Source organism: Gallus gallus, chromosome 2 (genome assembly GCF_016699485.2).
Source record: "Gallus gallus isolate bGalGal1 chromosome 2, bGalGal1.mat.broiler.GRCg7b, whole genome shotgun sequence".
Classification (NCBI taxonomy): domain Eukaryota; kingdom Metazoa; phylum Chordata; class Aves; order Galliformes; family Phasianidae; genus Gallus; species Gallus gallus.
In genome coordinates, this window is record NC_052533.1 from 42214085 (window position 1) to 42232847 (window position 18763).

Sequence of the window (18763 nt, forward strand, 5' to 3'; positions counted from 1 at the left end):
CTGATCAGTAATGAAGTTTACATTGCTTTGACTTGACCATAAAAAGTTACAGTGCTTTGGCTCAGAGCAAATAAAGTACTTTAAGCCTGTTAGCAAATAGATTTTATTCAGTGTTAGAAAGAACCCAGGCACATCCTGCTGTTTACTTGTTTACATACGCCCTTACTTCAGGCACGGGGTTGTAAAAAGTTTTACAGAAAGTGTAGTAATCAGTAAGTGCAATAATTATGAGCAAAGGTTGAGAATACCTATTGCTTCAAGCTGGAATCAAGGTTTTGTATTCATTCACTTTTAGCTTAAACAGTGTTGTACTGAGCAGTGTCATCTATTCTAAGTCCGCCATCCCTATGAGAGGGCTTTATGCTGACATCAGATTTTTGCAGTTAGCTTCTTTGATTGATCAAGTAGTTCCCACCTTGCAATTGTTGACAGATGAACTTCATCAGGCCCATCTGCCACACGTAAGGTCCGAATGTATGCAAACCTGTGCAGGGAGATCTGAATTAGGGGCAGAGTTCCAGCCCTGTTGCAAAAGCAAACCGGTCTGGCAGTGGGAATTCTCAGATCTAATTTTGATACAGTCACATTCTTCAGTCTTATTAAAAGAGGCATTGCATGGGAGATGTTGCAGCTGAAATCTTCTGGCAGGGTTTAGATGCGTGTGCTGGAAATTCTGAAGGCCTGCTTCGCCCCGAAGGGGAAAAGGGATTAAACTGAGCTTTAGAAACAGCTCCTCTGTGCTGCTCAATAGAAGTAATTTAGTTCCCTTGGCAACCTGTGTGTGTGGGGTTTTTTTTGCTTGTTTTGGGGCGGGATGCTTGGTGCTGGTGGTTGTCGTTGTTGTTGGGATAAAGCAAGGCCATTTCATTATAAAATCTAGTTTGTGCATGTGGGCACATGGCCTATGACTTCTGGCTACGTGAGGTAAAAAAAACATGTACTGGAATTACATCGTTGCCTTATCTTAAAAAGAGATAAGCCACCAGACATAAGTCTCCTTTACTCACATAGAAGCCAAAGGAAAATCCTGGGAAACTCCAGCTCCGCCACACACTTGGATTGCACAGTCAATCACTTTAAGCACAGCTCGAGGCACAACCACTTTGGTCATGGCTACCTGTAGGTAGAGGAGAACTTATTAATAACAGTTTCATAAGTGAATATATTTACCTAACAGTTCTACTGAAAACTGGTATCAGATAGTGCAGGCTCCTGGAGGACTGTATGAGAGCTGCGCTGTTCCCATTCCTGGTAAAAGAAAGTCTCCAGGAGGGACAGCCATGCATAACTGTGCTGGTGTGCTAAGATGACTGAGCCCTACTTGAACTGTTTTAGTTTTCAAATCCATCGCCAGATTGAAGTATTTGAGCTGAGAGTTTCATATACTCTCAGGAGGAGAAACAAAAGCACATCCTAACAGTTTCTATTGCAACATGAAGCTGTACTCTGTGATTAGGCAGACTTTTAGCAATATGTTTTCACTTAATTTCAACTAGTTATCTCCTGAAAATGTGCAGGTATTGCCTCCTGGGTCCTAGCCCAAGGTTGCTAAAAAGCAACTTACTTCTTTCCTTGCTTTTCTGTTGCCCAACGTGTCAATCTTGCTGGCTGTTTTTAGGGTAAGCAGTCGAGCTTGTTCTATGCTAAGGCGGCACTCAGCGATCCAGTGGGCAACAACTTCCTGCAGAGACAAAAAACAAAAGAGAAAAAAAGAGGCAGAAAGTCATTTCATGCCTTCTGCGTGATCAGGTTAAGCCTGCCCTAAGGAAGATGCCCACATTGCTCAGTCATTTAGAGACACCCTTATGCACATAAAAGCTAGTTAGAGGCATCTATTTATTACGAAGAAGAAAACGAAGAAAACCCTTGACTGGTATAGAATAAAGCAGTGCTTTTCCTGGCAGAGAAATCCCCCAGGGAATTTCTTCCCAGGGAAATTTCCCCAAGGGAAAAATCCCCCCAGATCCTGACCCACTCCCATTTCTGTGCCCATCCCCGCTGCCTGCTACCTCCCTTCTGGAAGCTCTCTTCTTAAAGCCCTTCAAGGCTGGTTTGCTTTCCCTCACCTGACCCCACAACTCACAACCACTTCCCCGTGTGACATGCCCCACTATACAAAAGTTTGGGGGCAGAGAATTCGATTCTGTTTTTCTTAAGCTGGTGGTTGTGGCATGTTACACATGCAGGCCAACAGCCGCAGGGTTGTGCCTGCTGCATTTACCTTCACAACAATCCAGCAGTAGCTCCCTTAAGCCAAAATGAGCATGAAATATATTATATGCTCTTAGCAGCCCCTCCCTGCTCTTCTTAGCTCATTTCCCTGTGCAGCCCTCATAGTGCATCGCTTATGTGTTGCTTGTCAGTAAAAAGTCATTTGGAGCCTGAGCCAGTTTCAGGCGTGCTCCTGGCTGGAGCGTGAATGTTGCTGCCTTGGCAGGCACAGCACGCACTTCAACGCAAGGTCTAGGGGCTTGGCTTATACCAGCAAAGGCGGTCTGAACCCCTGTGCAGGTATTCAGCTGCTCCCTCCTGCTGCCAGCTCCCAGGGCTGTCACTTCCACACGGGCAGGGTGGAGGTGATGGTCAGCCCGTCACCGCAGCCAGCCAGCAGCTTCCCTTCTCAGCTGGGGAGAACCTGCTCCAGTTCTGCAGCTGTGTCCTGCCCCAGGGTGCAGCCTGTGGCTTCATCAGGGTGCCTGTAAGATATTGCAACTTCTCAGAAATGCAGAGGGCGCCTCATCCAATTTTCATTCCAGGTTCCAGTAGTTAAGGCAGGTTTGGCAATGATATGACTGGAAATGTACGTGTAAGATTATTCCCTCTGGGTCTGCACGAGTTTTTTTTCTTATAAGCTGTGCCAGACACTGTCTCAGCTTCCTCTTTCCATTGCCTTTACTTGTTTCTTTCCACTAGTTTCTTTCCAATAGTCATCCCAGCTGTTGGGTAAGATTGAGGAACACTTGAAATGCGATAAACCAACTTCTAAAAGCTGATGACGATTCCTCAAGAAAGCAGAGTGTATCTTTTATCCTATTGATAAAAGATAGCAAGCACACTCCTGTGCAACTGTATTTCAACTCTAGATTTGGGCAAAACAAAAGGTGATGTCTGGAATAGATGTGAATTGAGACAAGATGAAAACATGCTTACGTGGTGGTACAATTTCTTCCCAAACGTCTCTCTCTGTGCTGCACGCTGGCACAAGATCTCTAAAGCGGTTTCGGCTGCGCCAATGGATCTCATGCAGTGATGAATGCGGCCTGGCCCGAGCCGACCTTGTGCTATCTCAAAGCCCCTTCCCTCACCTGGGTGGAAAGGAAAACAGTCAGATAGAGGCAGATCCCTTGATTTCTGCTTGAAGTGATCTATGACTCAGAGCAGAAGTGTCCACATAGCAGCAGAGCTAGAAGTAAACTTCTTTTGTTTATGAGAAGCTGAGAGAAGACTTTGGGGTTTCCAAGACCAAGAGTTACGAAAGAGAGAAAGTTCTTTCAGTGCAATAAAGATATTTTTAAAGAAGAGAAAACTATTTAAATTGTCATTTTCCAGTAGAGAGAACTAGAGCAAAGCTCTCCCTGCAGAAGGTCACATTGCTGGCCTGCTCTTTCTTGCATTTTTTCTTTCAGTTCCTCTAAATTTGCAGCTACCCCGGCTTGGACGGCCACAGACTGCAGCAGAAAGCTCTTCTTTTAAAAAGTCAAGTCTATGAGGACTGGTTTGGAGGAAAGAACATCACTGACACTTCTCTGCTTTGCCCCACATCCGGGAATTGACTTTTGCACAACAGCTACAGCTACATCCTTCCTTCGGTCATCATTTTGCTCTCAGCAAGTTAGATCCAAGCAGCACATAGACTGCTGAAGGATGGGTGGGCTCCCTCTTATGTATGTTCAACCAACCACAGCTGGACACATCTTAAATGAGGAATCCTCCATTAAATGTTTACATAATTTCTGGTGATTCATAAAATAAACCACTGTTTTTGTAAATTTGATTTGTTGCTGTACGTATTAAGGAGCAATTAATATTGAAACTCACCCAGTATCATATTGGAGACAGGTACTCGTACGTCATTAAAATGTACCTCAAAATGTCCTCCATGGATCTCATCTACAGGTATAGAGAAAACAGCAGCAGGGTAAAATGAAGGAGGATAATGTCTGTGCTTAAAAAAAGCAAAACAATAGACCTTCAATTCCTAATGCTTTCTCTATATGCATTTTACTGGTCTGCTTCATACACAACATTGATTAGTATGACTGCAGCTCCTAGGATGGCTAAAACTAACAGTCAGTAACAGGTACAGGGAGTAACAGATACAGGTAGTATCACCTACCAATGTAGCCAAACACTGAGAGCGGTCGTATCAGCCTCACTCCCGGGGTGTCCATGGGGACAATGATCATGCTGTGCTGCTTGTACCTGCATCAAGACAGAAGGTACGTGTTGTGGTAATTTTTAGCCTCCTCCCTGTCCTATTCCCTTGCTTGTTTTTATTATTTACCCTCAATTTAGCAATTACTACATGTTGACATTTACTTCTGCATATTGCAGCCATCCTGTCTGCATGCAGTAGTATGGCATGTGCTTAGACCACCAAACGTACCACTGCCATCTAATGTACCTTGAATGAAAAGCTATTCCTTCGGTCACCTCTGCAACGCTCTACCATCTGCTTCTGTCTCACACAGTCCACCTCCTCCTCCCCCAGCCTTTCTTCTTTGTTCTCAAGACATGTTTATCAGCATCCTCATTTTAGCTTGCCTATAGTTCTGGAAAATAAACCTCACTTTTAAATGCCTCCAGGACATTTAAGGAGGGTTATTAGTCACACACGACTGGAGGTGACCTCCTGAGTCCCTGAACTCCAGCTCTAGGAAGTGCAGTATCATGTTATTCCCTCCAGCAACCTTTGTGCAGCTTCCAGATAGCCCAGCATATGCCACAGCTCACACAGCTGCTGGACAACCCACCCTGGATGCTGGAAGACAGACAATGCTTATTTATATCCAGAAATTTCTGATAATCACTGGAATTTGGGCTAAAATCCAACTTAGAGATATAAACGTTTCCAGTTGTATGTGCTACAAGTAGCACGATTTCAGCAGGCCCAGTTTGCAAAGCATTTTACATTTAAATTTTGTATTTTACATATTGCTTATGTTTTTGCAAGAGGCAGTTTTAGTGTGTCACTAACAAGCAGCTGAACAAGGTACACTGCGTTATTTATTTTAAACAGAAAGAAGTGAATATTGTACTCACATATATTCAACTACACAATGAGGGGAAATGGCTTTAAACTGAAGGAGGGTAGATTTAGGTTAGATATTAGGGAGAAATTCTGTACTGTGAGGGTGGTGAGACACTGCAACAGGTTGCTCAGTGAGGCTGTGGATGCCCCCTCCCTGGAAGCATTCCAGGCCGGGCTGGATGGGGCTTTGAGCAACCTGGTGTAGAGGGAGGTGTCCCTGCCTGTAGCAGGGGATTGGAAGGAGATGATCTTAAAGGTCCCTTCCAACCCCAACCACTCTATGACTCTATGATATAGAAATGGAATCAGAAGGTCTGATTAAAGATGTGCAATGGTGTCACTGCACATAACTTCACATAAACACCCCATGTTTCAAATTTTCTACGCTTGCAGATAGTTTTTTTTGAAAAACTTAGTGGGTAACTTCAGCTCTTTGAGACACTGCATGTATTCATTCCGTTGAGGAATATTCTGAAAGGTTTTGGTTTTATTATTGTTTAAGCAAGCAGATCTTGGTAGCTGCTTTCATCAATCAGACTTAGAAAGTGAATTGTAAGCCTGAGATTTGAGAAACTGCCAATTAAAAGGAAACAAAATGAGCTACTGATGTAGCAATGCAACATTCCATAATGTGTCAGGTGTGTTTGCATCATAAACTCTTCTCGCTAAGCTAAACTCTTCTCATAAGCTAACACACGCATTCTGCCCCAAACGCACGGATTTAGCATGTGAGAATGAGAGGCAAAATTCGAAGGAGTGATTTTGGGTGGCCCTCCATGGATCCAGGAAATGGCCTCCATGATCCCTGGGGCTCCTCCAAACTCAGGTTACTCTTATGAATTTGCTGATCCAATCCATCACACAGCTGCACAAGCACTACCATGAGCGCAATGGAAGGGGAGGCACCTGGATGCAAGCTGCTGAACAGATGGGGAGGTTGCAGTCATCAGAGATGACCAAAAAGAAAAAAAAAAAAATCAGGATCTTGGTCATCTGTATTTTTTGCTGCACACAGCCAAAGGTTCAGAAGTCCTCTGCAAGTCACAGCCACATCCAACCAACCGACCAAAGCAATTAATGCTGCTACATCTAAAGCTTTTGCGAGCAGTGACACCTCCTGGAAACAAATTATAGATAGCTCCTATGTGCCTCCTAGAAATCCTTACCTGGATGCTGAGGAGTTCTTGGTTTTGCCCATTACAATTGCAACTTTGCAGTTTGGGTTCCCGGCACCTTAAAAAAGTCACAAACACAAAAATAGTTTTCAGTCTAAAAATCTCAGCGTATAATCAAATGCAGCTTCATATGGACAAATCTTTCCTTTCGTGCTACAAGAACAAAAGCATGCAATCTAATTCTGTGTTTACACTCTGAGCAATCAGACAGTAAGTAATAAAATCCATCTTAATCAGACAGTAACAAAATCCATCTTATTGCTTAATAAGTAAAAGGGAGGAGAGAACCAAAAGCCAAATATCCAAACCCTCCAGGGTCCAGCTCCACCATCCTTTCTGAAGAAAAGAGAACAAGAAGGAACTTGAAAAGCAATCTATTTACTTCTGTCTGCATTACAGCTTAACGTGTGACACAAAAGCAAACCTGAAGCTGTGATGCTGCCATTTCAAAAGTAAAACTTCTCGAAGCTATGAAGACTGGAAGAGTTGTATGGGAATGAAATGTCCACCCCACGACAGCCATTGAGTTGTGCAAATAACACTACTGAAGGCTACCATTGACAACTTTTTTACTTCAGCATCTCTGGGATTAGGGTTTTGCTCCCCCTTACGCAAATGATTTCAGTTTGCATTTCAAAATCTCATTGTAAATTGTTATCTGCAAATAATTTGGTAGCATTTCAAGCCGCCAATGCGCATCTCTGTACCATTCCAATGTGCAAGTCCTAAAAGATTTGACCACTGATTAAAGTGCCACCATTCTAAGAGACCTGATCCCCACTATTGTTTTTTCTTTAAAAGTTTCCTTGTACCAAAGCCTGCTCTCATTCCTTTCAACATCTCACACAGGCAACAAAGGGAAAGGAGGGCAGGATTATACTTGATATACGTAACAATCAGCAGCACTTTTATCTCTATCACAAGGGAGATGTCAAGCTTCACAGAGATTTAAAGATTTGACATGTGCCAACTTCAGGTGTTTTGATGCCACAAACAAAGAAGGTTTTGTAGCTTCTCTGGCAACTGTTCTCACCGGGCTTGGAAGCCTCAAGTCTACGCAGTGCAATCAGCTGGGCAGTGAGATGAGCTGCTTCCTTGTGAGAACCACCCCTGTGATGGCCAGGGAGTGGGAAAAGAGATTTCTTTCATTCTACCAAACTCCGAGGGCCAGACTGCAGGTTGTTTACCTTCCCCTTCTGCAACACGCTCTTCATCCACTGTCCTCAAAGAGCAGTTATTTGTGGCCTACAGGCTGCGCTACACCAATGCACTGAAATAGCTGAGTGAAAAGCTGGCGTGGGAGGGGATCAATCAACTTGGTAGAATCTCAGATAGTTGACTCCTCTGGTCAACTACAACAAGTAGGCAGTGAGCCCCCAAATAGCACACCATACACTTGGCAGCATCCCACCATAAAAAGAGAAATGCTGTATTCATGAGTGGTATTTGACTTCTTTTTCCCCACAGAATTCCACATGTGGTTAAACCACATTCATCTTGGTGTGGTTTACAACAAAGGTTATTTTCCGGAATCACGACATAAACGGTTGTAAACTATCTTCAACTTATATCCCTGCTTCAAAAAGGGCAGAATTCCTCCATTCTATGTAAAAACAAACAAACAAAAAAAGCAGAAGTTGAACTCAGTGAGGAGTTAAGGAGACGTCTGGCGAGGAGTTCTCAAGCAGCACCAATAAGTTCCAAATGAACTTTTCATCCATCTATGCACAGGAAAGGAAGACAGCTTCCTGGCCATTCCCACTCCTCAGAGCTATTCATCCAACCTTGAAGTTCTGGTGCAGTGTAGGCCTCTGAAAGACTGCATCGCTTTGAAAAAATGCAGACTGCCTGGATGGAATAAATCCCTCATTTATAAATGGCATTCAAACATTCCTTATGGAATTCAAAGAAGCTGCAGGAGGATGGGGTAGGAAGCAGAGACGCCTGTCCTTTTGGCAGGAGTTAGCAGTGGTTTTGCAAGAAACAATCCAACAAACAGAAATAAGAGAGATGTTAGGTCGGTTTTAAGTATAGTTCCACACAACCTGTCCACAGCTTTTATACCACAACACTGTTACATATGGAGACACTGTAAGTTTAAGCAACGTTTTGTATTTTTAAACCCTTCAGATATTCACACAGGCGAAGACAGGGATATTTAAAAATGCACTCCAGGGGTTGATCAGAATCCTACCAGCTGCCTAATCACTGTTATCAGAGGGCATAACTCAACATACTGACCTTCAAAAAATCAGCTTGCATATGGATTCTTCCAGGTAGAGAGTGCTGAATGTAGCATAGACACAAACAGCACAGACTTTACCTTAAAAAGCTGCTATGTAGCCTTGTTTCATAAACCAGTAACCATTTTTGCAATCTAGGTATCTGTTTCTCAGTGTCCAGCCTTCAAATTTTTGACTGGCAGACTAAGACAGGACAATCTACTACGTGAATACTCAGAATACCTATGACTCTTGTCATGTTGGCTGCTGCACTGATAAGCCTGCTGGGTTGCCCTTCCCAGCTAAAGATCAGAGGTCTGGGGTGACATTGACTGGCTTGGAAACTTCCTAGAAAGGCAGCGATGAACAGATGATCCAGATTGTCCTGCAATGGATGGCAGTGTGGTACTTGTTGCCGACAGTGAGATCTTCCAATGGATACAAGAGGACCTCCCTCCCAAGAGGCTGCAGTATTTTCTACTTTTTGGCACACTTGCTGTCCTACAGTTCTCTCCAGATAATACCGCTGGACACCCAACTCATGTATGGGAACAGTTATAATGGGTCCTCAAGGAAGCAGGAAGACAGACAGTGCTGGGGATCTGCAGAAAATCAGCAGAGGCGACTCAGTTCTGCACTGAGTGTGGCCACTACTTATTCCCAGCCTGAGTTCACAGCTTCTGATGGCGCCAGTGAAAGCAGCTGCAGAGCTTAGGAATGTTTTCTTCCCTCTTCTCCATCTCATATATCCATAGGAACCTTCTCAGTTCTACCGTGATAACTCTGTCTTAATATTGTCTCCATCAAGATAAAGATAATTCCAGAGAACTGAGAGATTCACTTATTTTAAAGAGATACAGCCAGGCCTCTTAAGCAATAACACAAGTTGCAAGAAGCAGACGTGTTGGAAGCAACCCAAATATCCTTATCTATGGCTGTGGGAAACACCAGGAAAGTGCTAGGACAGCTCAAGATGGAAACTACAGAACTATGCACAAACACTGCAGAATTCTCTCTTTAGCTTTTAATTCCTCTCCCAAACTATTTTTCTTTCTTGTTGTGAATGCAAGTGAAGCTATAAGAATCTGCCTGTTACATTCTGCGCTGACCACTGTAAAGAACCTTTCCTTTCCTATGTTCCCAAGTACTCAAATCACAGACTGAAGACTGATTCAGCCACAGCAAGTGGGTTGATTGAGCCAGCATGCCAAAAAGCAAAATCTGACTTCTGGTCTGCCTAACATCTCTCCCTGTTGTTTGACATCAATACTGCATTTACTGAAACTCACAAGGATACAGGAAAATCCAAACAGAATAAAAACTCCAGAAGATCACGAGGGACTCCTGACACTCCGCACAAGATAGTTCTTGCGGAAGATAATTCTTGCAACTTGAGCTGTACAGACCATGGAAATTTAGGCAAGATCCAGCCTTCTTAGGAACTCTTACTATGGGTAAGTCCACACCTCGGTGCAAAGGCATTAACGTCTGCATGCAAAACTCGGAACCCTTCCAGCCCTCCTTTCCTGTAAAATTATCAACGCTTTATAACACAGGCAACACACCAAAGCAGAAGAAACACTGCCTCAGAGGAAACAACATCGTTTATTTTTCTTCTACAACACCTGCCTTGCTTACAGTTCCTATAAAAAAACATTACCAAACGGTGACTTGATTATGAGCCTGACTGGCAACATCCAAGGCCCTGAGAACTCCCACAGAGTGCAGGGCTATCTGCTCACGTACTTGTTGACACCTCTTTCACACCCTTTAGCTATCATATTCCCAATTTTGTCCCACAGCACAATACTGAATGAGAAAACTCCTCTGTCTCACAAAAAGCAGACTTATCTTTTTGCTGTTACTAAAACACAGCATATAAGGCTCTCTTAAATCCTTCTATAGGCAGCCATCAAAAGCGCAGTACTGCTCTGATGAAACAATACGGTGACTCCCTGCTGGCAGCTGCCCCAGACAGATCTCTCCTCTTTTCTCTCCTCTTCACGTTTTAAATGTGTAATTTGTTAAAAGCCTCTTGATTATGTGAAGCATATGTCTGGACAACACTGAGAAATAGGAAAAGAGCCTTGAGGTTCCAGAGAACATTGCATTCGGGGCTCAACGGGAAGGAAAATAGGAAACGTGAGAGTTCGATACGAAAGGTTCCAAGGAAAACAGAAATTGTTGTTGTTGTTATTGTTACTGTTTTTTAAACTGGCAACTCAAAACGAAAGTGCAACTGCCTTCCAGATGAGGGTGTGGTGCTTGATGACAAAATTGAATGCGTCGGACCAACTCAGACCATTTCACCGAAGCACATCTCAGTTACAGCATCTCCTACCAGGCAGCTGACAAAAGGTTAGTTCTGCTTTATTCCTCACTGCTCTGCATGCTAAGTGGGATACATTTACAAGTAGAAAAGCTAGGATTTACTCTTACTTAGGCTGGCTTTATAGAGAGATGTCATTTCCAATTTTAAAATTGGATTATTTTGGTCAGACAGGTTACTGCTCAATGCATTAAGGAAAAACATCTGTTTAAACTGGGAATATTAACTTCATTCAATATGTACTTGTGCAATCCCACATCGAGTTTAAACAGACAGAAACACTGAATCTGTATCTGAATGGAAGGTTGGAATAATACCACAAGAAACCATACAGTGCTGTCTGTTAAGAAACCTATATCTCCTAGAAAACAGTACTTGAAAAAGCAGCCGAAGTTCTGAGCTGCTTGGGTACCTGTGGGTAGTTTTGTATGGGGTAACATTCCTTGAACGTGAGAATATTCCTTTCTGTGCACATCATCCTGAGGCGTCTCTGGACCCACACTGCTTTGATTCTATAAGAAATCCCACTCAGAGCACTGCATGGGACAGAGGCTAAGCCCCCTCCACCACCATTCAGCAGCTGCATAGGAGAGCAGTGCTTTATGTAATGTGCACGCACGTGTGCCTGAGAAACAACACAAGCGGGAGTGACAAACATGAGTAGGTATGCTAGCCAAAACGTGTCTTTATTTTTAAGAGAGAAATACCAACAGCTGAACACTACATATCTCTTTCCATCACCGACTCCAGTCAGCCAAAATCACGTTGGGCAGCAGCGCAAGCTCCGTGTCACAGCCAAAGTGCTTTGTGATACCCAGACTTCTGAAAGTTTGTACCAAAATGTTTATCATTTTGCTTTCTAGCAAATCTGCCTGTGATTCAATTTGATTAAGTGCTCCCAGATGGGCTCTGCAGTAACAGTTTAGATTACAGCCCAAGCTTTTCAATTAAAGTTTTATTTTTCTTCTAGCCTTGGCTAAGAGGATTAAACTTGCCCTGTACTCTTCTACTAAAAACAAGAGACATTCACAGCTGATGTCTGAATCTCTCCTCAAAGTGCTATAAAGCTGTGAAGGATTACCCCTGCTGAAAAATGCTGCTAACACATACTGTCAGGCACAGAACAGATAACCCTTGCCGGACTAAGAAACAGAACTACATGACTTCCCCTTCCTCACACTTCAGTTAGGCACCGGTAAATGACAGATGACAAGTCTTACACTGAGAGTGATCATTGTTTAAAGTGTAATGGAAAGTGTTTTGAAATGTTAGCAAAAAAAAATATATATATATCCAACGAAGTCATTAAGAGTGAAAGCCAAACCAAACAGTTAATGGCCATCTAAAACAGTTTATAAAGTGTATATAGCAGATTCACTGGATATATGTATCTATATGTAACTCATAAAATCATAGAATAGCCTGAGGTCCTGAAAAGGACCTCAAAGATAATCGATTTTCAACCCCCCTGCTATGTGCAGGGTCACCAACCACCAGACCAGGCTGCCCAGAGCCACATCCAGCCTGGCCTTGAATGCCTCCAGGGATGGGGCATCCACAATCTCCTTGGGCAACCTGCTCCAGTGCGTCACCACCCTCTGTGTGAAAAACTTCCTCTTAATATCTAACCTAAAGCTTCCTCGTCTCAGTTTAAAACCATTCCCCCTTATCCTATCTGTAAACAGCTGTTCCCCCTCCCGTTTATATGCTCCCTTCAAGTATTGGAAGAAATATCAAGTAAGACAGCAATGAATAATTTCTGTTCTGTTTAACCGCTCTGTGTTCCTGAGTATGACATCAGTCAGTAACCTTTTTTCCCAGCAAACAGAACACATTAAAAATAATTTTGAGGAGATGCTGTTTGTAACAAAGATTTAGCAACCACTCATTTAAACCTTATCTAAAAAACAGTGATGGTATTCAGAGTTTTGCCAAGATTGAAAAAAATAAGAATGGGTTAAGAGCTCTGTGCAGAATATCTGACAAGAATCTGTTTTCCTGTAACATCGACCTCAAATTCTGAGACACTGCAGAAGATGAGAAAGGGATATGTGATTTTCATCCTCGGCAGCATTTTGCTACTGCCATGAAGAAATCTTAATGCCCTTTATTTCCAGGGAATGTGGCACTGCAGTACCGTAGTTTACAACTGAAAGAAGGTCAGCCAATCACTCAGTGAACACAGCTACTAGAGAAGATTCTTTAGGATGTGACTTGCTAAAGACTGAAGATGAGAACATTTAAACTTCAGTCTTAAACAGGCAGTGAGGATACAGCCCGAGTGTTTACAGAATGAATTCGTCATGAGCTAAGACTTGACAAAACAGTCGAGGTTGAGAACTGTTTGGGTGCTTGTGGGCAGTTTTGTATTTGGTAAGATTCCTTCGGGTGCATACCATTGTGAGCTGTCTCCAGCAGTAAGATTCAGGGTACCCACATTGCTTTGATTCCGTAGGAGCAGACTAAACTCATCCTGTTCCATGGCCATTCAGGAACTGACTCAATGGGACAGCTGTGTTTTACATATCAAGTTTTAAAACTTGAAACCTGTACTATTTCTTTGATCTCTTCCCAACCCCACCCCCCCTTTTTTTCTTTTTATTTGACTTTCAGCTTTGCCATGGGCTGGGTTGTGAACAACTCAACTGATTACTGGATTGAGGACGATGAGCATTATCTCAACTCTGATGTAGATTATAACACATACGAGTTTCTCTGTGAAAAAGAAGATGTGAGAAAATTCATGAAAGTATTCCTCCCTGTGTTCTATGCATTGACTTTCACTGTTGGAGTTGCTGGAAATTCATTAGTGGTTGCAATTTATGCCTACTGCAAGAAACCAAAGACCAAGACAGATGTGTACATCATGCACCTAGCCATTGCTGATTTGCTCTTGCTCTTCACGCTCCCCTTTTGGGCTGCAAATGCAGTGCAGGGATGGGAACTGGGAAACTCAATGTGCAAGCTCACTTCTTCACTTTACACCATGAATTTCAGCTCTAGCATGCTGTTCCTGGCCTGTATCAGTCTGGATAGATACAGGGCTACCTCTGAATCCCAACGTCACAGAAGAGCTGGAAAACACTGCAGTGTTACCTGCATCTGTGTCTGGCTGTCTGCCGTACTGCTCAGCATCCCTGAACTGATATTTAACCAAGTCATAACACACAACAATAGGAATGAATGCCTTCCTATATTTCCAACGAACATGGAAACACTTTTAAAAGCAACCATTCAGATCCTAGAAGTTATCCTGGAGTTTCTGCTTCCTTTCCTAGTAATGGTGACCTGCTATTCAGTTACTGCTCGGGCAATCTTTAGATCTGCAAATGCTAAAAAATCTAGACCTTTCATGGTTCTGCTGGCAGTAGTGGCTGCTTTCATAATTACTCAGCTACCTTACAACATAATTAAGTTCTGGCGAGCCATAGATAGCATCTACCTATTGATTACCGACTGTGAGGCGAGTAAAACCATAGACGTTGCGCTCCAGGTCACCAAGAGCATAGCTCTGTTTCACACCTGCCTGAACCCAATTCTGTACGCCTTCCTGGGTGCCTCTTTTAAAATGCGTGTTATGAAAATAGCAAAAAATTATGGGTACTGGAGAAGACAACAACAGCATGAAGTACCTGAAGAGATCTCTATGAATTCTGAAGCCCGTACTGAAGAAACAATTAGCTTCACTATATAGACTGTTGCTTGCATTATCTTAATCAAAACAGGGATTACTTACTAACCTGGGGGCTATTATTTCAACAGCTGTTTCTCTGCAAGTCATCTTTCAGATGAATTTAAAACCCTGCAGACAAGCCAAGACACTACACTGGAGTTCAAAAATGGAACATGATCCAAATTAAGCACCAGGCATGAAAAAATACTGAAAGTGCTGGAAACAATTAAGGTATTTATTAAAAAAAATAAAAAAGCAAACAAAAGAAAACAATAAAGTCAAAAGGGTCACAGCAACAGGATATTAAATTGCTGTGTAATGAAAATTCTGCACATATCCAAACCACCAACTTAAAACAGAAAAGGAAACCATCAGCGATAAAATGACAGTATGGGAACCTTTGTGCCAAGATCCAATAATATCGTGGTTCTTCAACTATTTTGTAAAACTTCACAGCATTTGACTAATAACTCACTTCCATTTTTTTCTCTCTAGTTCCCGCTTCAGAGACACAGTTGCAGCTTAAAATGAGATACCAGTTCACAACTGAGAGAAGCAAAAAAAAGCCATTTTCTATGTGTTTATACATACGTATAGCAACAAGAACACCCCGTGTAAGAAACACTAACTCCTGCTCAATAACTACCAAAAACAATCTTACATCTCTCCATTTGCTGCTCACCCTAAACTTCAACAAGCCCAGTGGCCAAAAAGAGGCACATTCCAGATCTCTGTAACATAAGATCAAACATGAATGTCAAGGTAATGCAATCAAAGCATGAGCAGAAATGCAAGAAAAAGTTTTAAAGTTAACCTTCAGATACAGGGCCTGGAATTTTTGGGTGGAATTTGTAAAATAATGAGATAGGGAGGCGACTATAGCCTTCTAAAATATGCAAAGATACAATAAAACATACGAGTATTCAAAGTGTACTGACTTTCATTTTTGTATACTTATCCTTGCTTTGTTTTAGTAGGTACTGGCACCCCTAGCATAGGATTAATCAGTCACAGGATAAAAGACTTGCTGTGTGAATGAGAGGGATTCTGACTTCACATAAACTCATGATTGGTAGGTATCTATAGTTTCTCCATTAGGAAGTACAAAAGCTATCTGCTGCCACAGAGATGGGGGGAATTCCAGGAAAAAGAAAAATAAACAATAGCAGTTTTCCCATTTATCTCTAGAAGGATTTAAAAATACATTGACAAATTAGCTTTCTAAACACACACAAAGAAGTGTTATTTACAGCATATTGTCTCAGCCTTCAACCATCCTGCGGGCTCTAATAAAGAGCTTATGAAAGACAAGAATCTCTCATTTTCAGACAGTGTTCCTAATTACATAATTGTGGGCTAAATGGAAAAGCTCTACAATGTCAGACAACAAACAGCTGCAGCATAAGCAAGACACAAGCTTTTTCTCTCTGTTGAGATGACAAAAGCCTTTAGAACTTCTGTTCAGTATTTTGAGGAATAGTGGAGCAATTAGCAATGCTTGACACATGGCCTACGCATACATCAGTCTGATATGTTTAAACCAGACTAGGCTTACTGTAAATGTGCAAAGCATGAATACAAAGCTTGGTAATAATCTCCAGTCCTTCCATGACGCAAAGGACATCCTGTATGAGTGAGTTGAGTGATTGCACCTGGAGTGATGTTCTGACTGGGCTGTCAGGCTCCTGCAATTCCCAAACATCCAAGGTCCCCATGTTCACCCAGACTTGAGAGAGAAAATGAACAACTAGATCACCCATTGCCAACTTCCCTGTTATAGGCAGGGACACCTCCCACCAGACCAGGTTGCTCAAAGCCCCATCCAGCCTGGCCTTGGATGCCTCCAGGGAGAGGGCATTCACATTCTCACTGAGCAACATGTTCCAGTGTCTCACCATCCTCACAGTAAAGAGTTTTTTTCCTAATACCTAGTCTAAATCTACTCTCTTACAGTTTAAAGCTATTTCCCCTCATTCTGCCACTACCTGCCCTTATAAAAAATTCCTCCCCAGCTTGTGACGCACATAACTCACCCAAGTCATTCTGTGATTCTGTGAACACATTTTATGAGTAACATATTTTGTGCATGACCTCCAAAAGAACTTTCCCATTACTTCCTCAGGAACTGCAACTCATAACTGGGAGACACTGTCCCAGAACAAGGGTAGCAGCTAGCAGTTAAGTGGTGCTTTCAGGTTGAGACACTAGACACCATGCTTCCCTCTGCCTCCAGATCTGCACTGCTAGGAAAGTGAGCGAGCTCTATCTTCTGGTGAGTCCTGTTATTGCACAAGTCTATCTGCACAGGGAGCTGGCCCACACAAAGGTACTTGAAACATTCAAGTTTCACTCTGGTTAGCAACTCAGTTTATTTAGTTAGCTTCCAAACTCTCACTGAGTGATGATTTTTCAGAATAGGTCACTTACGTTTTGGTAAACAAACACACACACCAAAAACAGTATTCCAAAGTCAGGGACATTCAGCACTTAATAGTTCAACCTACCAATTCTTCTGGGAAGTTTCTTACTAAAAAAGAAAAATCACTTCTTAGAAGCAGACCAGCAGCATCACAAACTACATTAACAATCAGCTGAAGTTTACCAGAATGCCACAATACACTCAAATTTCAAACACAAGCTGCCAAAGACAGTTTCATAAAAACAAGGTTTTAAGACTATGACCATAAACTTGTAAGCTGCCTAAGGGAACGAGGTATAATTTGAAGAACAATAGCAGCATTCATTCTGAACTAAATTCAGAGGTTCTAAAACGGACCCAAAACCACCAATTCTGCTTCTTCTGTTGTTTTACCTTCAACTGTCTTTACTCAAGAGAAAGAAATTTTCCAATTCAGAAATGGAAGACTAACATTTCAGATTTTGTATTTATTTATTCCAACTCTTAGGAAGAGTTTTAGACTTAGTCAATGCTATGCAGTGTTTCTGTACTTACCACTGCTCCACCATTTTTTGCCATTAATCACATAACTATTTCCATCTCGCTCGATGCTGCACTGCATATTGGTGGCATCACTCGAAGCCACATCAGGTTCTGTGTTAAAGAAAAAAACAACACACACACCACTGTATTAAATATACAAGCTGTAGTACTACCGCCACAAATACATGGATCTAGATATACTCTAAAAACAATGTCACTGTTCTGCTCCCAGCAGAAAAAGCTGTTTTCAGTACCGCACTGCTGTGGTCAAAGATTTTCTATTTTCTGATGACATATCATTCATAGCCAACTTAAACCTGCTGGTTGTTGAACCCTTTATAGTAAACAGACTTCTTCTTTTCCTGATGTTTTTAAATCCTTCCTTCCCCCAGTCTACTTGTAGATAACAATCATCTCTCTCAGCCTTTGTTCTCCTAGGCTTTTCTCAAACAAAAGTAAAGAAACTTAAATTACTTATCAGACGGATTATGAAATAAAGTTGCCAAAAAAGCATCACCAATGATCATCTGAAACAGAAAAGACTATCACCTTTCAAGGGAAAGAATCTTCTCCCATTTGGTGACCACCTGGCTCTGCAAGGCTGTTTTGTTAACTGCTGCTAATGCAGGAAGATCAAGATTTTGACATCACATATTCAAAAGCTACATTCCTAAATGAAGGGCCCAGCTTTCCAGAGATGCCACGAGCTTTGAAGATCAAACAGCAATATATTGCTGAGCTACTATCTTCAGGTTATGTCTTAAAATCGCTATGATTTACTGCAAAACTACAATACTTATCAAAATCATCATACTTGTGTCTATGTTTCCAGAGAATGCAAAAACACATTACAAAACCAGGATAAATTCTATACTCTGTCAGGCTCATGCAATAAAATATATTTAACTACTAGTAAAAATAAATTGAAAATACATGGAAATTGTAATATGATAGAACATGAGAAATGGTAACTATCAAGGAGAGGAAGCACTTTGTGCTCACACCGTGGAGATGATTTCATATTCAAACACATTCAAAGATATTGTGGAAATTCCTGTATTAATTCTCAGAATCACTGAATGGTTTGCGTTGGAAGGGACCTCAAAGATGATCTAATTCCAACCCCTCCACTGCAGGCAGGGTTGCCAACCACTGCGTCAGGCACCAGAACA

General features: G+C 42.1%; 2 protein-coding genes across 2 annotated transcripts in view; one reads left to right on the top strand and one right to left on the bottom strand.

The window, feature by feature from the left end:
- Positions 1-87: 87 nt before the first annotated feature.
- ACAD11 (acyl-CoA dehydrogenase family member 11) overlaps positions 88-18763 on the bottom strand; it is a 28113-nt gene continuing 9437 nt past the window's right edge. Inside the window, exons 13-20 of the mRNA NM_001396899.1 lie at positions 17604-17702; positions 6418-6484; positions 4337-4422; positions 4039-4110; positions 3151-3305; positions 1565-1681; positions 1008-1117; positions 88-484 (exon numbers count right to left, since the gene is read on the bottom strand). Coding sequence (NP_001383828.1) covers positions 370-484; positions 1008-1117; positions 1565-1681; positions 3151-3305; positions 4039-4110; positions 4337-4422; positions 6418-6484; positions 17604-17702 — 821 coding nt within the window. The 3' untranslated portion in view covers positions 88-369. The remainder of the gene's footprint in view (positions 485-1007; positions 1118-1564; positions 1682-3150; positions 3306-4038; positions 4111-4336; positions 4423-6417; positions 6485-17603; positions 17703-18763) is intronic.
- ACKR4 (atypical chemokine receptor 4) lies at positions 10919-15578 on the top strand. The gene is made up of 2 exons (XM_025147497.3): positions 10919-11006; positions 13591-15578. The coding sequence occupies exons 1-2, from the start codon at positions 10930-10932 to the stop codon at positions 14669-14671; spliced, it is 1158 nt and encodes a 385-aa protein (XP_025003265.2). The 5' UTR covers positions 10919-10929; the 3' UTR covers positions 14672-15578.